The sequence below is a fragment of the Colletes latitarsis genome, chromosome 1 (assembly GCF_051014445.1).
Source record: "Colletes latitarsis isolate SP2378_abdomen chromosome 1, iyColLati1, whole genome shotgun sequence".
In the NCBI taxonomy this organism is placed as follows: domain Eukaryota; kingdom Metazoa; phylum Arthropoda; class Insecta; order Hymenoptera; family Colletidae; genus Colletes; species Colletes latitarsis.
In genome coordinates, this window is record NC_135134.1 from 34,238,742 (window position 1) to 34,257,775 (window position 19,034).

The 19,034-nt window shown below is 39.6% G+C and overlaps 2 protein-coding genes across 5 annotated transcripts in view; one reads left to right on the plus strand and one right to left on the minus strand.

Moving 5' to 3' along the window:
- Ppt1 (Palmitoyl-protein thioesterase 1) overlaps nt 1–19,034 on the plus strand; it is a 482,953-nt gene that overhangs the window by 271,745 nt on the left and 192,174 nt on the right. The gene's annotated exons all lie outside the window — the stretch shown is intronic.
- On the minus strand, nt 5,155–6,102 carry LOC143342627 (uncharacterized). Its single transcript, XM_076766723.1, has 2 exons — nt 5,934–6,102; nt 5,155–5,863 (listed from the first exon to the last, which is right to left on the minus strand). The coding sequence occupies exon 2, from the start codon at nt 5,829–5,831 to the stop codon at nt 5,217–5,219; it is 615 nt and encodes a 204-aa protein (XP_076622838.1). The 5' UTR covers nt 5,832–5,863; nt 5,934–6,102; the 3' UTR covers nt 5,155–5,216.

Consider the following 19,034-nt stretch of genomic DNA (forward strand, 5'->3'; position numbering starts at 1 on the left):
GCTGCCGTTGCAGTTGAAACACCTCACTCGCCGCAGCTCCTTCTGCTCGCGCCGATCCTTGCTGATTTTCTCCGTGGGTTGATATGTTTCCTTCCTTCGTAAAATTTTTTGTTGCTGCACGTCTTGCGATAGCGTTAATTTCCCAAAGGCTCGTATTAGCTCATCGATAGTTTCAAAGCTTCGAACCTGCGCAAGGGACCTGATACCCTTGTCAGGGATGCCTTCGATAACGTATTCGACAATTTCGTCGTCCGCTACCGGCACCCGATTTCCTAATAGTATTTTTTCATGCACGTAATCAATGAATAATTCCTCTGTCTTCCAGACTCTCTGCTCGAATTCATGACGCATTGAGAGGACACTAAGTTTTTGTTCGAACATACCGCACAGTCCACTCAACACCTCGTCACAAGTCATGTCGACACAGTCAGGCTTCGAATAATACCACTTGAGGGCTTTCCCTGTTAATTTATGGCAGACGAGAGCCTTCGCTGCTTGGTCGTCGAGACTGTTCGCGTCAACCAGCCTCCGCACTTGTCTTACCCAAACTCCAACTTTGCAGTTATTGCCATCGAAATTTCCAATTATCTCCTTGACGTTGCACCAGTTAGTTTCACGCGTACGCACCGGACTGTCACGCGAGTTGGGGGTCAGACGGGCGACTTCTAGCTCTCTTCTTAATAGCTGGATCTCCCGTTGCGCTAACTCTCGCTCCCGATGTAGCAGCTCTAATTCGGTGAGAGGCCTGTTCCGGGTTGCCTTCTGTAAGCTCGTGTTCTGCTGCACCTCGGCGTCCATTGTCCAGTTCTCCTGAGTTATAGCGAAATCCGTGGTAAGCTGCAGCGTTTCCCTCGGAATTCCTGCTTCTAATAGCCGGTTGACTAATGTCGATTTCGTTCCACCCGTTGGTAGTTGCTGCTTCTCGCACAATTCCTTTAGCACTGCCAGCGTAAGACTAGTCATCGTTGCACTTGCCCGTTCACCCGTGAACTTATTCACAAGCTTATCCCACTTCTGATTTTGTAGGATGGTTGAGCGTAAAACGTTAAAGTTTCTCAAAACAGGCTTTATTCATAAGAGTGGCCTCCAAGGAGTCCGGGCTAAAACTAAAACTGTCTTCTCTCCGTTCTCCCTAAAATACCCATTCACACACACACTCATACATACGCAACCCGGTGCCCGGTGGCACGTGTTCGATGACACGTGTCCGGTGGCACGTGTTCGATGACACGTGCCCGGCAGCGGTACCGATTGTCGGCAGCGGTGTCGATTCTTCGAAAGCGGCACGTATAATTGCCCACACGTAAATTCTATACCAGTTAAATTGTTCAGTGGCTTACCTGACATGATCACCTTACTACTTTTAACTATTTTTACGCCTTCTTCGTCAAAAATTACGATCATGCCAGCCTCTTGGATACGACGTACCGACAATAAATTGTACGGCACATTTGGGCAGTAGTAGACTTCCTCGATTGTACTTGAGATGCCCATATTGGTAGTTATGTGCAGCGAGCCCCTTTTCGTCGCTGCGATGAAGGTCCCGTTCTTCGCCACGGAAATTTTTATTGGCTCTTCTTTAGGAATCGAAATGAGGAGGAGAACTTTAAAAGGGAGGTAAACGGATTTAAAAACTGAATACAAGTTTATTCTTAAGATGGTACATCCGTCCTCCTTCGTAACTGCGACAAGACTGCCTGACTGAAGTGTTTCCAGTCGCTTGCCAGACACGTGCAGGCTTATTCAGTTTTCTCTTTAAAATAAACATTGTCGATACTTCGTCGAAACCGTATCTTTATCTCGGTTGAGCGCTCGAACCCGTCGTAGCGGGCCTTCCATAACCACGCGGCTCAAGTTACTATTCTCGCCTACACTTCCAAAACTTCGAAATTTATTGCCAAATCCTGCCGATTGATCAGGTGATCCGATGCACCCGAATCGAGCAGGAACAATATTCTTCTTTCATCATTTTCTTAGCGAAAGTCCTCAGCCATAAATGCAAAGCTGGAGGTATTGTCCTTCGATGTAGACGGTGTGTTTTTCATCTGCACCGTCTGTACAGTTTTATTTTGCTCAGCCTGATGCTGATGTTGTATTGTTCTTTTATAATAAAAACAATCTTTTTTCACGTGACCTTTCCTGCCACAGTGATGACATTTAATAACATTTGTTTTAAACGATTGAAATTGTCGTTCTTTTAATTGTCCTTTATTCTTTTTAAACACTTTTGTATTTCCGAAGTTTATTTTCTTCAGAACTTCATTTACCTGAAGGCTTTTTCGCTCATAAATCGAGTCCAAATTTTTAATCACTTGTCTCGCACTACTGCTTATTTCTGCAAAACTTAAACAGGAGTCTAACAGATGTTCAATAATTATATTCTTTACAGTCCTATCTGCTCTTATCCACTCAGCACTTAACATATCAGGAACTTCGTCGTCGATAACACCAATCACATTTAGTTCTGTTAACAACGCACGAATTCTAAATTTCCAGACACTATATTTCTCACCATCAAATGGTTTAATGTTCCTTTTCATCTTTACACCTTCCATTGTTTCTTTAATATTTATAGCAGTTATACACAAAATTACACTAATTATTACACTATGGATTATTATGCTAAGATACACACAATAATATTTATAAATATGTACACAACAATTATAGTTTTGTTTTTTTAGTTCTTTTTTTTGAATGTGGTGGAATAAAAAAACAATTATAAAAGGAATAACTTTTAACTAAGCTTTTATTGGAAACACTAGGAAGGTACGTCTTAACGCTTTGAAAGGAACTCTTGACTTGTATTTCGAGACGCGAAACGCAACATGCGCATCGATGGTTTTTGTCACATAAAGAAAACTTTCTCTTTTGGAAGAGAAAAACCAGCATTGGGTGATGAGCACACTCTCGTGGAGGTTGTCCGTGATGCTCCCTGTGTACAAGTTAAAGAGAAGGGGACTGAGATCCCCCCCCCCCCCCCAAGGGACGCCTTTGTATACTTTTAGATCCTTGAAGTTTTTTTCCAGGTATTCATTTCCAATGAAGCTAGTTCTTCTCTCATTCATCCACTGTGAAATGAAATGCAGAGTGTTGTCCTTAATATTATGTTCTGCGAGTTTATGAAGGAGGATGCTTCTTTGCCCGTTGTTAAATGCACTGCTGACATCCAGGAGTGCTGCAAGGGTACATTTTTTCGCCCGGTGTCCTATGTCTGCTAATGTGGTGAGTATTCCTATGTTATCAAGACAAGAGCGTCCTTTTCTGAAACCAGATTGAGAGTTAGGAAGGATTTTATTGTATTCGCGCCACCAGTGTAGCCTATTGTTGATGAGTCTTTCAAAGAATTTGCATGGATTGAAGGAAAGAGCGATTGATCGTAGACTGTTACTGTTTGGTTTAGGTATTAGGAGTGTATGGGATACTTTCCAGTCCTCCGGCACAAGCTGGTGTCGAAAGAGTTCGTTGAAAATGTCAAGCAGGAGCAGCTTGCATCTGGTTGACTGGTGATTGATCATTTTGTACTCAATTCGGTCTGGGTCTGGAGCAGACGCCTCTTTGCATTGACTAGCTGCAAGTAGAAATTCCGTGAAATTGAAAGGTTGGTCGAGAAATATGTTTTCGGCTGAACTGTAGTCATCCGGAAGTCTATCCGGAACCCATGGTGGACATAGTTTCTGGATGGGAGCATCTTCATTTATCCTTATCTGCTCTCCTGATGCGTCTGAGGTAGTCGCGTTCACCCATCTGTTCTTAAAGTTTTTAATTGTTCTCCAGAGATAGGATAGATTGGTTCTATAGCTTAGGCTGACTGCGAAGTCCCTGAATGATTTCCTTTTCTTGCTTTTCAGTATCCTTCTGGTGACAGCGACTTGTTTTTTGTAGCTGACCCAGTCTTGCATATTCAACGTGTGCCGCCACTTTTTTAGGGCTGCCTTCCTTAATCTGACGGCCTTGTCGTATTCTACATCCCACCATTTGGCAGGGTTGCTGCGGTGAAATCGTGCTGCTCTTTTTGCTGGAGTATGGTTGATCATCGCTTGTTTTGCGTAGTTGAAAAAAATATTGTATTTTAGGAGTGCGTTGAGAGAGTCGAACTCCTGACTTAGGAAAAAGGGGAAATGGGAATCCATTTCCTCCTTATACCCTTCCCAGTTGGTTTTAATTGAGGAGATTTTGTTGCTTATGGGTCTGTAGATTGCCTTTTGTACATTAATTTGACAGCTAATTGGAAAGTGGTCTGCCCTGTATGCGTCTTCTAGTTGCCGCGCTTGGATGAGGTGTGTTATTTCCGGATTTGTGATGATCAAGTCTAGATTGTTGCTACATTGATTAAAGCCACCGATGTGGGATTGACTGTCTACATTGTGGATTACTAGGTTGTGGTCGCTGATAAGCTTAAATAATTTTTCTCCTGAAGAATTGATGTCCTGACAGTTCCACATAGGGTGATGAGCATTATAGTCGCCTCCAATGGCAAAGCTGCCTCTGCTGGCTAACCTTTGGAGGACTGATCCCAGTCCTTGTAAGGGAGGTTGTCAGAAGGTGGTCTGTAGCAGGCTGCTATTGTCAGTTCTGTAGAGAGGTTAGTGATTTGGACAACTAGTGTCTCTATGCTTTGATCCTTGCATTCAATGTCCCTCAGTGCATTGAGTTGAAGGTTGTCTCTGACGAGCAGAGCCACACCACCACCTCTGCGGCTGCCTACTCTGTCTTTCCTTATTGTTGCAAAATTCTTTTTCTTCAGTGCGTAGTTTTCTCTGAACCAAGTCTCTACTAGAGTTATGACGTTGTAGTCATTGATAATTCTATCGAGATCGTTGGTCTTATTTAGTATGCTTCTGCAATTCCACAATAGAATTCTGAGATGTTCCATTAATGTTTTTGATCTTCGATGATCCTTTATATTGTTTTAGGTTTAGAGTGGAGTGTGATTTTGGCACTACGATTGGTGAGGTTAATAGCTGATTCTTTAGAGTGCCGGTTCTTACAGAATTGGAGGACGTTGGTGAAGTTTTTACCTTGATTGGCTCCGTGCGCTTTAAGTTTACAAGTTTTCGGAAATTCAAGCTGCTGGTAGCAGCTCTTTCCGCAGGTTTGTTTTCTTTATCTTGTTGCTCAGTGTTATTCAGGCTATGGATGCTAGTTTTGCCTTCGCTAGCTTTTATATTAAGTTTTCCTTGTGACCATGGTGTCTTTGTAGGAAGGGGCCTGCATTAGCCGCCAAAAGATTTAAAGTGAAATTGTTTGTTCAGTGATATTTCTTTAAGCTGGGGAAAGCTGGCTGTAGTTTCTGAAAATAACGGAGGATTACTTGCCTGTTTGGTGATGTGCTTGGATTTGAGAGAGTCAAGAGGCTGGTCGACTAGTTCTTTGGCCTCACAGAAGCCTAGGCTGTCGTAGGCCATGATTTCCTTGATTTTCTTGTTTTTCAGGTAGGTGGGGCACGACTGATTAAAAGTTCTATGATCTCCTTTGCAATGATGACATACGCTTTCTTGGGAGGTGATGGGGCACTCATGTCTGTCTTCTGTGACTTGCTGGCCGCAATCCCTGCATACCTTATGACCTCTGCAGAACTTGGTGGAATGACCATACCTGAGGCAGTTCCAGCAGGTTTTAATAGGTTCTACGTAGGTGTGAACCTTAACATTGTAGAGACCAAACAGCTTAATATAATCTGGGATTCTCACACCCTCAAACGTTACCAAGATGGTCTCGGAGGGGGTCCATTCCCATGCTTGGGTTTCCTTGTTGACAGTCTTCCTGTTCATCCGGTGGGCTTTTAAGATTCGGCAGGGCGAGATGGACTGCTCTATGAACTCCTCCATGGTAACATCCGTTGGAACACCTCTGACAAGACCTGTTTTTTCAATTTTAAATTTGGGTATGAACGTTTGAAATCCTTTTTTGGCTAGTGAATTATTAAGAACAAAGTCATTCGCGAGGTCTTTATTCGGGAATTTGAGTTCAACACCTGCTGGGCCTCTTGGTTTTAGGTCGATTGCCCCAGCTTTGAGGGAACTCACCGCCCTTGCGATAAAGATGAGGTTATGTGCTTTCGTATTTACAGACCTTTCCTTTGAGATTTTTATTTCCACTGTGGCGGTCCCTTGATGATTTCCAGGATAGAGGTTCGGTGTAATGTTTGTCCTGGGGTCAGTGTTTACTAGTATTTGTTTTTCTCTTCGCTGGATGTAGGATCAGCGTCAATAGGAACTTTACGTTTCAATGCAGTACTATGCTTCCGTAGCTCCTCTTCGGGGCCTGCTTTCCCCCTCCCTGCCGGCGGATCGACGTCCATGATGGTGTCGTTTCTATGATTCCCCAAGCTCAGGGGGCTTAGGAGAGAAAAACTCCCCTTATCCTGAATAGACTCTATTCTGTTCACCAATTTAAACGTGAAAATACTCCTTCCACTTGCCCTCAGGCGTGGCGAGTCGCAAGATGTACTTTTTGAGTATCTTAATTAGAATAACCAGGAAACACAATCACATACTCCGACACACGTGCCTTTCCTATTCACTGTCTCCCGTATTTTCCACCCTATTGCTATTAGACGGACCTTGTATCTTATATTCTTCGTACTGGGGTCTTCTTTTATACTATATACCCATTTATTATTTATATCTTTTATTCCCTTTGGACAATATCCCATAATCATGTTCCTTCGTAGAATGAATTTTTTCTTCCACAGCTTGTTTCCATTCCTTCCAATTTTTTGATCCTTTTGCTTCTCCTATATTTTTTGGTATATCTTCATCTTTTATTACCATTGCACAGTGTTTATCTCTCCGATCTTCTTAAACCTTCCCGTCCCGCCCTTTGATCCTTCTCTCTTTTTGTTCAAGATATATTCGTACTTCCATCACTTCTCTATTCGTCCCTTTCGGTCGTCCTATTTTTTTAACTCGGATCTGTTGTTTTGGCGGCTCTACTAGTACCTCTTCTTCTCTCTCATTTCGATTTTGTACTTCTGACCTACTACTGTTGACCTACTGCGTTGACAATAGGGCCCGGTCAGTGCACCGCTGTCGATCACGGCAAGGTCGAAGACCCCAACGAAAATCAGCTGATGGGACGGCCCGGTCACTGCATCCGCTTCTCACCCCGAAAACACTTCACAGCACGGTCACTGGCACTTTTCACTTTCACATTTTCGGGTCAGCGCAGCAGGTCAACTTGCAGGTGAATGGGTACGTCAAATTTCAATTATTTCTCTATTAACCCTTTGCATTCGAAGAATGTTTCAGTACGCACAAATCCAGTCTGCTTTTCCAGTACAGTTTTTAATAACAAACGGTTACAAATGGTTCTTACCGTATTTATTTTAATTTTCTGAAAATAATTCTTATTTTAATTTTAAAACATCTTAATAAATAAATATCTCAATTTCCTAAAAATTCTGAGAGCACCTTCCCACATTTTATTCCTTCTTCCTTGGAAACAGTGAATACAAATAATTAATAAATTCGATTTAGCTGGCTGATTTATCCGATCCGCAAGGGTAACAGTTGCAGTGGTAGTATTTTTAATTATTTTTATTCATTCCTCGACGTATCTCCGATGCACATCTTGCTACCTACCCGACACGGTGGCTCTCTTAGTTCGGACGGCCCTGAGCGCGCGGCAGGCGCGCGCCGTGATTCGTCAGTGTTTTTCGTTAATAATTCAAAAACGAAGCCCCATCCGACATTTTTGCAAAGGAAATTGTTGTTCAGAATCGTCTCAGCTACCCCACCTTTCCAGTTCTTACACCCTTTATGGGACACCTTGTATAAGACTAAGAACAAAAGATGGAGACACCGGAAAGCAGCACATGTAAACTGCAATGTACAAACATAGGAAGACGCTGAATCTCGCTTACATTGCTATCTTTAATATTTTTCATACCGCCCTTGTTCAACACATATGCAATAGATCCAAATCTTTTCATATATTTAACATTTGGCTTCCTTTCATTCCATATTTCATATGATGTTTTCCCGTGTACACTCGACTTTATTCTATTTTAAACTCCCAGACAGCTGGGAGTCCGACATCATTGATCTCGTCATTTTAATCAATGATCAGTTTCCCCTCTCAGCCACTCCATTAGACTGGGTAGTTCTTGCCGGACTTAGTTCATGTTTAATTCCCTTGTTTTCTAACCAAATTTTTAAATCAGTTCCAATAAACTCCCCTCCATTGTCTGATCTTATTGCCTTCAGTTTCTTGCCAGATTGATTTTCTTCCAGTGTTATCAAATGTTTTAATTCCTCTGCTACTTCCGCTTTTTCTTTTAACAATATCACAAATACCTTTTTTGAGTAATCATCAATTACCGTAAATATATACCTTTTTCCTCCTTTTGAAATTGGATTTATGGATCCTATTAAATCCATATGCCATAGTTCTAAAATCTCAGTAGTTCTCCTTTTTTTCTAATTTAGCATGTATCTTTCTACATGCCTTTCCTTTTATACAACTTTCACATTGCACATTAACCTTGTCTTGTTCTTCCATTCCCATTACCAGCTTTTCGTTCTTCATATCACTTATGATATTCTTATTTGCATGCACTAGCCTTCTATGCCATATACTTTTGTCCATCGTCACTGCTGCAGCTTCGTTTTTTATAACCATTAACTCCACAAAATACGCATTTCCTTTACTATCACCAACGTGCACGTTATTCATTTTGATGGATCGATTACAATTATTTTTTTATGCAAAGTTAAACCAAATCAAACATATAATATTTAGTTCGTCATAAAAATTTATACGGTAATCTCAAAACATATCGAGGAAAATTATTATTAATTAATTTCTGCAATAATTAATATTTCTGTTTTGTTCATATTATAAAAATAAGAACACTTTTTACTGAAAAATGCTACAGCGTGCACGATACTGCCAAACAGTGGACTCTCATTTTAATTTATTAATTTTCAATCGTAAAGTATTTTAATTTTGAAAAATCGTATAAATAATATACATATGTACGCTCACACATAAGAATAATAAAAAAAAAATTTCTTTTTTTTTCAATAATTAAAATATGATCAGAAGATCTTAAAACGTGTATTTCCGTAAAATAAATTTTACAAAATTTTTTTTTCATTATGGGTACTTTGCTTATGTGCGCCTACATAGGTCGGAAAGTAAAAATGCCTGAGCAGTCGAGAATCTCGGTTCGAAATTCCAAATCGTATGCCGTTGACGGGAGGTCGGATTTCAGTTGTCAAGAGCGAGAAGGCAAATGTGAGCCTTTCTCTCTCGACTCTCACGAGGCGGTCCGAAGTTACTTCGGGCAGCTTCAGAGAATCGAGAAAGAGAGCATGTATCAGTTTGCCTTTGTCGACTGTTCGAAACTCTACGAGCTCACTTACGCGTGATCTGGCATAGTGTGAGAAGGTGCCTTCGGTGCACTTCTGACATCTCTGGCAGGATCTAGATTAACAGTGACGGACGAGCACTAACAGTGAAAATGTAGACTTGGGCGGAGAAACCTCCGCCGTGTGGTGCTGTCGTCGTTTTTATTATCCGTCTCTGTCCGACATACCTTAACCCTTTGCACTCGAAGTTTTTTTTCATTCATATTACCAGCAACTCGAAGCGATTTTAGTGAAAAGATCATATTCACATGTAAGTTAATGATATTCGCATTAAAAGAAAAGTCATCGTTGTATGTTATTATTTTTTTAATTGTTTATGAATACAAATGTTATGATATATAAAAAAACAAAAAATTATAAAATTATTACATTTTGTAATCGTCCAAAGTGTGATACCTCTCGAAGCAATTGCCAATATGTAATCTTGGCTTTTCTAGACAGGTATCACAAAAATAATGGGTCTGCCGTCTTTCACCCGGAATTTTTCTATTGGAACACACTACACAATCTTTCTTGGTTCCAGAACGTATAATGTGTAGGTGGTTGTTGAGCCTGCCCTCCGTATTTGGTGTGTAAGTGTATTTTCGAGATGTGCTGTTTTGTCGAAAATTCCCAATCAATTGGTCCACCGACAATTTTACAAACTTCAAATGTGACATTGGTTTTTCATTATTTATTTTTTTAACAGAAGTGTACAATATGTATGAATTTACTGTACACATTTCCATCCCCCAGAAGAATAATTTCCTCCACCATTTCAGGGATTTTCTCAAAAAACAATATGTTGCAGCATATTGGTCGGCCCGATCTACTCCACGCATATTTTTTGTGTAATCAATAACAATTTTAGGTTTTTGTATTCTGACTAATTCACCACCACGTACTCTTCTATCAACCGATATCAAACCCGCTTCATTACGAGTACTTAACAAAGTTACAATCCTTTTGTCCTTCCATGCGAGAACTAGGGTTTTGCCTTTTCTGTAAGCCACTGTTTTTCTGTCTCTTACAAATTGCGGTTTTTTTATTACCATTGGTAAATATTTCCTATTTGTTTTTATTGTACCGGTGAGGAAACAATTCATTTTTAGCAGTTCTTCAGCAAGGGGTATGCTTGTATAATACCTGTCGGTATACATGTGATAACCTTTAGCATTAGGAACATTGTCCAATAGTTTTCTATACAGGTCTAAGGGAATTCTGGAACTGACAGGCAGATCAGGTCTTATGAGATTTTCAGAAGTAATACTGCCGTAATAAGGCAAAACCGAATAAACATAACCGGTATTTGAGTCGGCCAGAACGTAAATTCTAATTCCCCATTTAGTGGGTTTAGCTGGATTATATGTCATAAAACATATTTTCCCCTTAAATTTTATAATGGATTCATCAACGCAAATCGACTGATAAGGTACAAAATGTTCGGAAAATTTTGAGTTGATGTATTGTAAAAAGTTATTAGCCTTTTGAATGCGGGTCCTTAAACATGTATTTCTGCCTACTGGTGCATTTTTGTGTAAATGAAGCATCCAAAATATTTGTTGGAATCTATCTCGGGTAAATACGTCTGAAAAGAATGGAATTTTACTGGTGAATTTGGTACACCAATATTCCTGGAGATTTGCAACCGGCATGGTTCCCATATTCAAGATCACTCCAATGAAGGCCAGAAATTCTTTCCGATTAACATCACTCCATGTATTCCATATTGATCTCTTTGACAATTGCTTTCCTCGCAGTTTTGAATTTGCGTAATCATTTGTCTCTTTTATTATGGAATCAATCAATGTATCCGTAAAGTATAATCGAAAAAAATCTAATGGTTCTTTTATATCGTTGGAAATTTGTGGTCCGGCAATTCGAGGTGAAATATCGAAATCCATAGGAGATGGAATATTATCCACTTCCGAAACATCTATCCATTCGTCATTTCCAGTTGAATCTGCTGTGTCTTCTACATTTTCTCCGGTATCACTTTCAGATCCCTCAATATCACTTTCAATTCTCGGTATGTATCGTCGTACAACAGGAAATATATCACTATCATTAGAATCGGATTCATGGTTTAGTTCAATATTGTCTGCGTTATCATGGGTAAGAGCGTCTATATTATTTATGTTATGTTCACTATAAACTTCAAATTCTAATTCATCGCTACTACTTTCAATATCACTATAATTTTCACAAATTTTTCTTTTATTTGCCATATCGGGGATATAAATATGAATTCAAAATATAAAAACAACAGATAAACTCGAATCTGATACACTCTACTACTAAATAATAGGACTTAACTCACTTGCATCCAAGTGCGGACAACAGAATGTTGCTCAAACCGCGATTATTTGCTGTTATCGAGAGCATAACAAACCGCGAGCTGCGACCGTCATTTGTCACCAACAGCGAAACATCCTACAACTAGTTTTTACGATTTGTTTTTGTTTTTATGTTAAAAACTGAAAATTATTTGCATTGTCTCCGTAGCGGAGCCCTCGAGTTTGAAGACAAATTTTAAATGGCTCCGCTCCGAAGCCCTCGAGTGCAAAGGGTTAATAATCGTACCTTCTCTATACCCGCGCGTTGAACCGCTTGTTCGAAATCGAACGTTACTTGGTCGATTGTGTGACTTTTTGAAAAAACCCGAGAATTGTGATTTTTCTAACTTGTATTGTGTCGCGTAACGGACGCGGTGACCGAGAATTCTCTGGTCGGTCACATACCTGGAAAACAGTACTGCTTAACGAATTTTATTTTATGTTCAAATATCTCGAATTAACGCGATATTTAAACAATTTTACAAACTTGAATAATGCTTCAGAGTATGATATCTGGTGGAACATTCTCCTTTGCGCAATGGTATTCGACATAATTTGCAACTATGTATATCTTGTTTCGTTCCTTTTTTCATTGGACGAACAGACTTCACATTTTTTTTGTTGGGAATTTTTTCTTATTAAAGATTATAAAGGAACCTTAAGATCACTGAGTGTATGATACGGACGTGACTTCTCCGCTATTTTTGAGGATTAGGACTTCGAGACATTTTTACTTGGAAATTACGTTACGGTCATTAAGAAATCTCCAAACTCTACACGGGACTTGGAATCCTTGGAGGTCTTCCTTGCCTCAATAGCGATTTACGTATCGTAAACCCGTGGTAGCGCACAGCTACAGACCACCGGGGTCTTGGGGGCTTTGGCTTTCTCCAAATTGTTTATTTATAAAAGGGGCAACGTTTTCGCTCATCCTTGCATAGTGTACCTGGACACTGGACAGCAGGGTAAGCGGGAATGTTGCAAAAGGTAAGAAACGCCCTGCCAAGGTGACGACTTTGAGGATTGGCTTGACCAATCCTCCTACCGGTTAACGCTACGCGTTTTCCTCACCTTGGTAGGGGAAGCCAAGCTTAGATTAAGGCTAACTTTAAGATTGGGATTTAGATCCGTTTGATCGAGCCTTACAACCTCGAGTCGACTCTTTACAAGTTTAGAAATATTCTTGTGCAACTAAAAAGAGCAACGAGCTCTTCCTTGAAGCAACGGGCTTCAAGGTTATCGGTTTTCCGCCAAACACCAGTTTGGGTGGTTCTTCGAGCCTAGGGAAAGGGAACACAGCAAGGAGCTGTGTGATAAGCACGGTTCGCACAGTATAGCAAGCGGGCATAATACTTCGTGGCCGAAACACTTCTTGCCTTTTCCTATTATTGCTTCAAGTGTATGCTGTTTCAAATTACCAGAAAGTTTACATGGTGGGTCAATGCTTATATAATTTGCTGTATATGAAATACTGGTAATTATTGAGATTAGGTTCCTCCTTACCGATTTTGATGAAATTTAAATATGTTGTAGAACTCAGCATTTTGAACAACTTTTTCCTATACATATAACCGCCGTTCAGCCTTAGTTTTCGAGATATTTTCGAAAAACTGTCGGAACTAATACATTGAATTCTGTCTGTTCGTGTCCATCCGTGTTACCTCTTACGCATTGGTATACGATCGCCGTTTTTCTACTGTTTTGCAGGCAGCAGCACATCGACGGACACCGATACATATACACATATATAACGGGTGGGCTTAAAAATTAAAGGGTCTAGCCGAATAAGCATGGTAAAAGTGCCCCCAAACCAAATTGAAGAAACCCCTTTTCCCAAAGTTTCAATCCGGTATCTCTACTACAGGGGTAATTACGGGGTGAAAATTATTTTTTGGTTTATCCTTAATATCTCCCGTTCTACTCAATTAAAGATTATGAAAAAAATCATGTTATTCTATCGATTGATGTACATGTTTGAGAATTTTTTCAGAATTTTTGGATGCAAATTCGATTTTTAAAAAATTCGAAAATATTTTAACCGGCGATTTTTTGTCGAAGTTATCAAGTGACCACATTTGTTTTTATACAGTATAAAGCTCTCAAAAGAATTAGTAATCCCTAATTTTTTCAGATTTTTCGAAGGGGTGGAACGTAGTCAAAAAAATAAAAAATGATTAAAAAATAGTGAAAAAGCTTTATATTGTCTTAATTACTTACGTGACCATGCTCATATTTTTACAGCTGTAGCGTAATATTATGACTATTAATGCGTAATTTTTTCAGATTTTTTGGAAAAGTGCATTATTGTTAAATAAATATGAATTCATATTTCCTACATTTTCATACCAAAAACGGCCGCACATGCTTTTAAAATAGATATAATTAAAATATATTTGTTTACATACTTTGTTAACTGGTCGCTAGATGTAGTTTCAAATATGTACGTGTGATACTGGACTCCTGTTGATTAGAACCACTACGCCGCGATGCGCTGATCATTTCGATAAACCATGCGCGACATTGCCAACATTTTGTCTGAATCTGAATAGTATTATGTACTGATAAACATAAAGATGAGGATAAGACTAACGCAAACAATATTATAAATATAATATTTTATTATATTAAAAAGCACATAGACGCACACAGCGTGGTTACAACACATAGCTATATATATGTTAGAAGTTTTGCTTTTGACGGTTCTGGGGTAAGTTCTGTGTCCTTCCTCACAGTGCTCTTACCGGAAGGTCCCACGCCTTCCCGATTCCGTGGCCAGATCTTTCAGGACAAAGTCTTTATTTTTTTCAGCAGTACGACGTTAGGTCGTCTGCCTCTTTTAACTACTCTCTCTCCACCCATAAACAATCAATACTCGACACACGCTAGCTGGAGACCCAACACGGTCGTCCGCTGTAGCGGCCATTGTATAGCCACTACGCCCTTGCCAGAGTATGAATGGTAATGGAATGCAAGGCTAGTTTTAAGCTTTCTATTTTTCCATTTTCCCAGGGTCTCGTGCGAGCCTGGTCGTCCTGTAAACACTTGGCGACCAGAGCCGTACGAGGCGCCTGTTTTCCTTCAAGGTTTCGCCTGGGCCTCGGACCACCCCGATCCGGGCCCGGCGAGCCTCTTGACTTTTATTACCCTCTTTCACTCGCTAAACTTTTCCTAGGCTAAATATTTTTCAGTTTCGTTTTTCCATCTTTCTGTCCTATCTCTTTTTCTCTCCCTTTGTCTATTAGGGTAAGGGATGTATATAGGGAGTAGGTTGTAAGAAAGAATACGCAGTCCGTTAGACTCCGCGAGGCAGTCTGGTTAAGACGTCGTTGCTCGCATCCACAGTCACTGTTAGCTTAACCTACGTGTGGTAGCGTTTGCCCCACACCCACCATCACTCGCGTGTTAACAATAAATAATAATAATTGTGGGGTAGTCTAGTCGAGTAGTTATTTTACCTCCTAGCTCCCCTCACCGCTATTGTGTCGCCTGCCGCCTGGCCTGTTTAGTCTCATTCGCTCTTTAGGCCACCTGTACCCCAAAACTGTGTCATAAATCTATCATAGACTGAACGTCCTTTGGTGGGTGTTACCTCCGACTCTCTTGGAAAATACATTGCCACTAATATATATGTATCAGAGGAACAATCGAGAAAAACGAAAGAGACTTGTCATGTATGCGTGCATTGATTACATGTTTAAATCATATCCTTACATGTACATGAAGTTTTTTTAAATATTTCTTATATATTTTTGCTTTAATTAAAATAAATGATTTAAAAAAGTTTACCTACTATTATTTTTAGTGGCAGCATTAATAACTCGGTTTGTTCTTCAATCTTCATCGTTATCATCATTTATTACAGGATTTACTTATTCAATGTCAAATTTGTGTATTTGGGTATTTCTGCAGGTCTTGTAACTATAGTTCCGTTTATTACCGTTTTTATTACCGAAGGAATAAATTTTCAACAAATTGTCAATGTAGTTTGACTTTTTCCTACTGTGAGTAATAATTGCCGTTTAATCACACGAAGATTCGGGTGCAAGAAAGTACGAGCGGCTCATACCCTTGCTTATCTTTAGTTTTCCCTGATGCAGATAAATGATACGATATTTTTGAAATGTTTTCTCTGCTGCTTTTAGAATTAAGTTTTCAATACGTTTTATGTCTTTCCGTTTATTCTTATTTACAACCAGAAGAACTCTTAATCCGCAAAAGTTAAAGATAATGATGTTTGTGTAGATAGTAATTACCATATCATAAACTCGTGGAGGTTTAAATCTTACAATAGAGTTGAGCGCAGCTTGTCCTTCTTGGATTTTTTCTAGTGAATGTAAAACGTATATCCTTCCACAGTTAAAACGGTCAATTATTACGGGCGTTTACAAAGTCTTAGAATTTTACTAGTTTTTATCAGTCAATATTTAGCAGCCAATTAAGAAGAAGGATTTCCTTCCTTTTTTTTCGGTCATGGAAGGGAAATGCGAGTCACGAAGATAAATAAGGAAAAAAAATAATGATTAGATTTCGAGAAAGCATCAGAAGCAACGTATTAGGACGATTCCTAGTTGGTGGTGTAACGACAGTGTATACATAAATACGACCTTGTCCGCGAGCTTTTATGGTAGGGCTAGCGTACTTTCCTCCGTTAACAAAGCCGATGGTTGGGCTGACTGTCGAGTCCCCAACCAATTCATGGTTCTAAATGTTCTTACGATCGACGAAGACCAGACCTAGAATTTAGACATTTGCAGCGCACATGAGCTGCCATCAACCACTTTACCATTTTTTTCTACCCATCATTGTCTTCGACACCAGGAACCACAGGTCGTTTCCTCAAACGGAAAATTCCTACATCGTACACTGCCCCTTACATTCAGAACATAGTCATACCCACTACCACCGTCAACCATCAATCAGTTAAAATTGTACAGCCCCATCCACAACATTTTTCACCAATAACAACTTAGCCGAGATTATGTAAACCGCGAGCGCCGTCAAAAACCACACATTTTCATTCTGAGTCAAATCCGAACGAAACAACTCCAAACGCAAAATAACATTATTTCAAAAAACAGAAAGAAATCTGCTCCGCCGACATTAGTTTGTCGAACGAGCAAACCGGGTTCGCGAAATAAGAGGTTTACAATCTCTTACAAACGAGTTCGCGATCACATCCGGTACACTTATAGAAACATTTTTTTTATGTATCATAGATTTATATTTATACATTATTATATGTGAAAGTGTATTAGTGGCAGTGTATTAAATTAACTTTATAGTATATTATATACATTATTAAATGTGAAAGTGTGTTAGTGACAGTGTATTATATTAACGTTTAAATATATAAAAAAACAGCAAAATGTATACGAAGCATATACGATGCATTAAATGCAATGCTGCATTGTTTAAATTATGCAGCCAAAAGAAGAAAATTAATACAACAACCAAAGCTAATCAATGGTCACAAATATTAGGAAAAGTAGTCGTTGTTGGTGACGTACTGTGCAATAAGTGTCGAATGATCATATATCGAAGGACAAGAAATGTATCCCCTGAAGAACAAGATATAGGAATTCCTAGTACTTCACATTATCAACCGTCTTCTGAAGTTCCATCATTTCAAGAATCTCCTCAACATCCATCTTTACATGAGGAAACGAATACCTCGAATAATACTCCGAAGAATACTTCATCCCCATCTGATCTATCAGTTTCATCAAGAGAAGATCCGACATATGGTACTCATCCAGGCAGTACAACAGAAGAAACTGAATGCATTGAAATGCCATTTCCGAGGGTTATTGCAACACATAAATATTGCTTCATATGTGGTGCTGCGACAAACATCAATGTATCACATGAAACGAGGAAATAGCTGTTTATCTCAAGACGAATATATATACGAAAAGGTAATCGGTGTTGTTCTACCCATTTAATACAAAAGCGTTTGTATCGAGAAGATATAATGAATTTACGAGTCCATTCGAATTCCGCACTAATTGACGTTGATGAAATAAAAAATTATTTCGATTATCTTTCGGCAAATTGTGATTCAACCCTTCAGGATAAAATAGGTGATTTTACGTTGTCAGATGAACGCCTTCAGGTTTTAACAGGATTAACTTGGGAAAATCTCATACAATTAAAAGACATGATGTTTTCGATGAGAAAAAGCAAATGTAGAGACGTAACTCAAGCTATCGTTGTTTTCCTATTTAAACTCCGCACGGGAAATTCAAATAACACAATAGCTGCAATTCTTGGGATCGAACGAGAACAGCAAGTTTCTGATTTTTGCACGTCAGTCATACATTCCTTTGAGAAAGACATATTACCCACTCATTTTGGATTCACCGCATTTTCTCGGCAACAATTAATTGATGAAGCGACCTCAGAATTTGCAAGAAGACTATATTGTTGCGACGGTATGAAGATGCCGCGCAATACCGCGAAATTGCTTCGTCGCAATGGTGTGAAGAGGCTTCGCGATGAGGTGAAGCTGCCACACGAAAACGAGCGGATGCGAGATCCCGAGCCTTCCGGTTGCCGAGAAACCGGCAACGATTTTGAAGATTAGAATTACGACAGATCGCAAGGCGAACAAACGTATCGAAAAGCACTCTTGTTAATAAAGTTCCTAGTTTGCATTAGTTGTGTTACGTTGTGGTATTTTAATTGTGTTGTGTCAATATGAGTTATTGGAAGAAAGCCCCGCCCCGGCGCAACAATATAATATAACAGACGAATTAACCCTAATTTTTGACGGTACATACATACGCCATGGAAAAAGCGCAAATAATGAATATCAACGAAAAGCATATTCGGGACAAAAAAAGATGCCATTGTGCAAACCGTTCACAATTTGCACAACAAGTGGATATATTGTTGAGATAGTAGGACCATTCTACGCCACGCAAAATGATGCCGAGATCATGAAGATTGTCATGGAAGATAGGAATGGTCTACGATCATTAATGAAGAAAGGAGATATATGCATTGTCGATCGAGGTTTCCGAGACGTGAAGACAGGGCTAGAAGAGGAAGGCTTCAGAGTACTAATGCCAGCTCTGAAAGGGAAGCGGCATCAACTAACCACTGCAGAAGCAAATTATTCAAGATTAGTGACAAAAGTGCGTTGGGTCGTTGAAGCTATCCATGGCATAATAGGGCAAAAATATCGCCTGCTGCATCACCAACTGGATAATAAATTACTTCCAGCAGTCAAATCATACTGCCGCATTACCTGTTTTCTACAAAACATGTTTGGCAAAAGATTACATTCCGATGTAGGGTGCACAGAAGAAATAGTAAGAAGATTTTCAGAAAGAAAGGACGA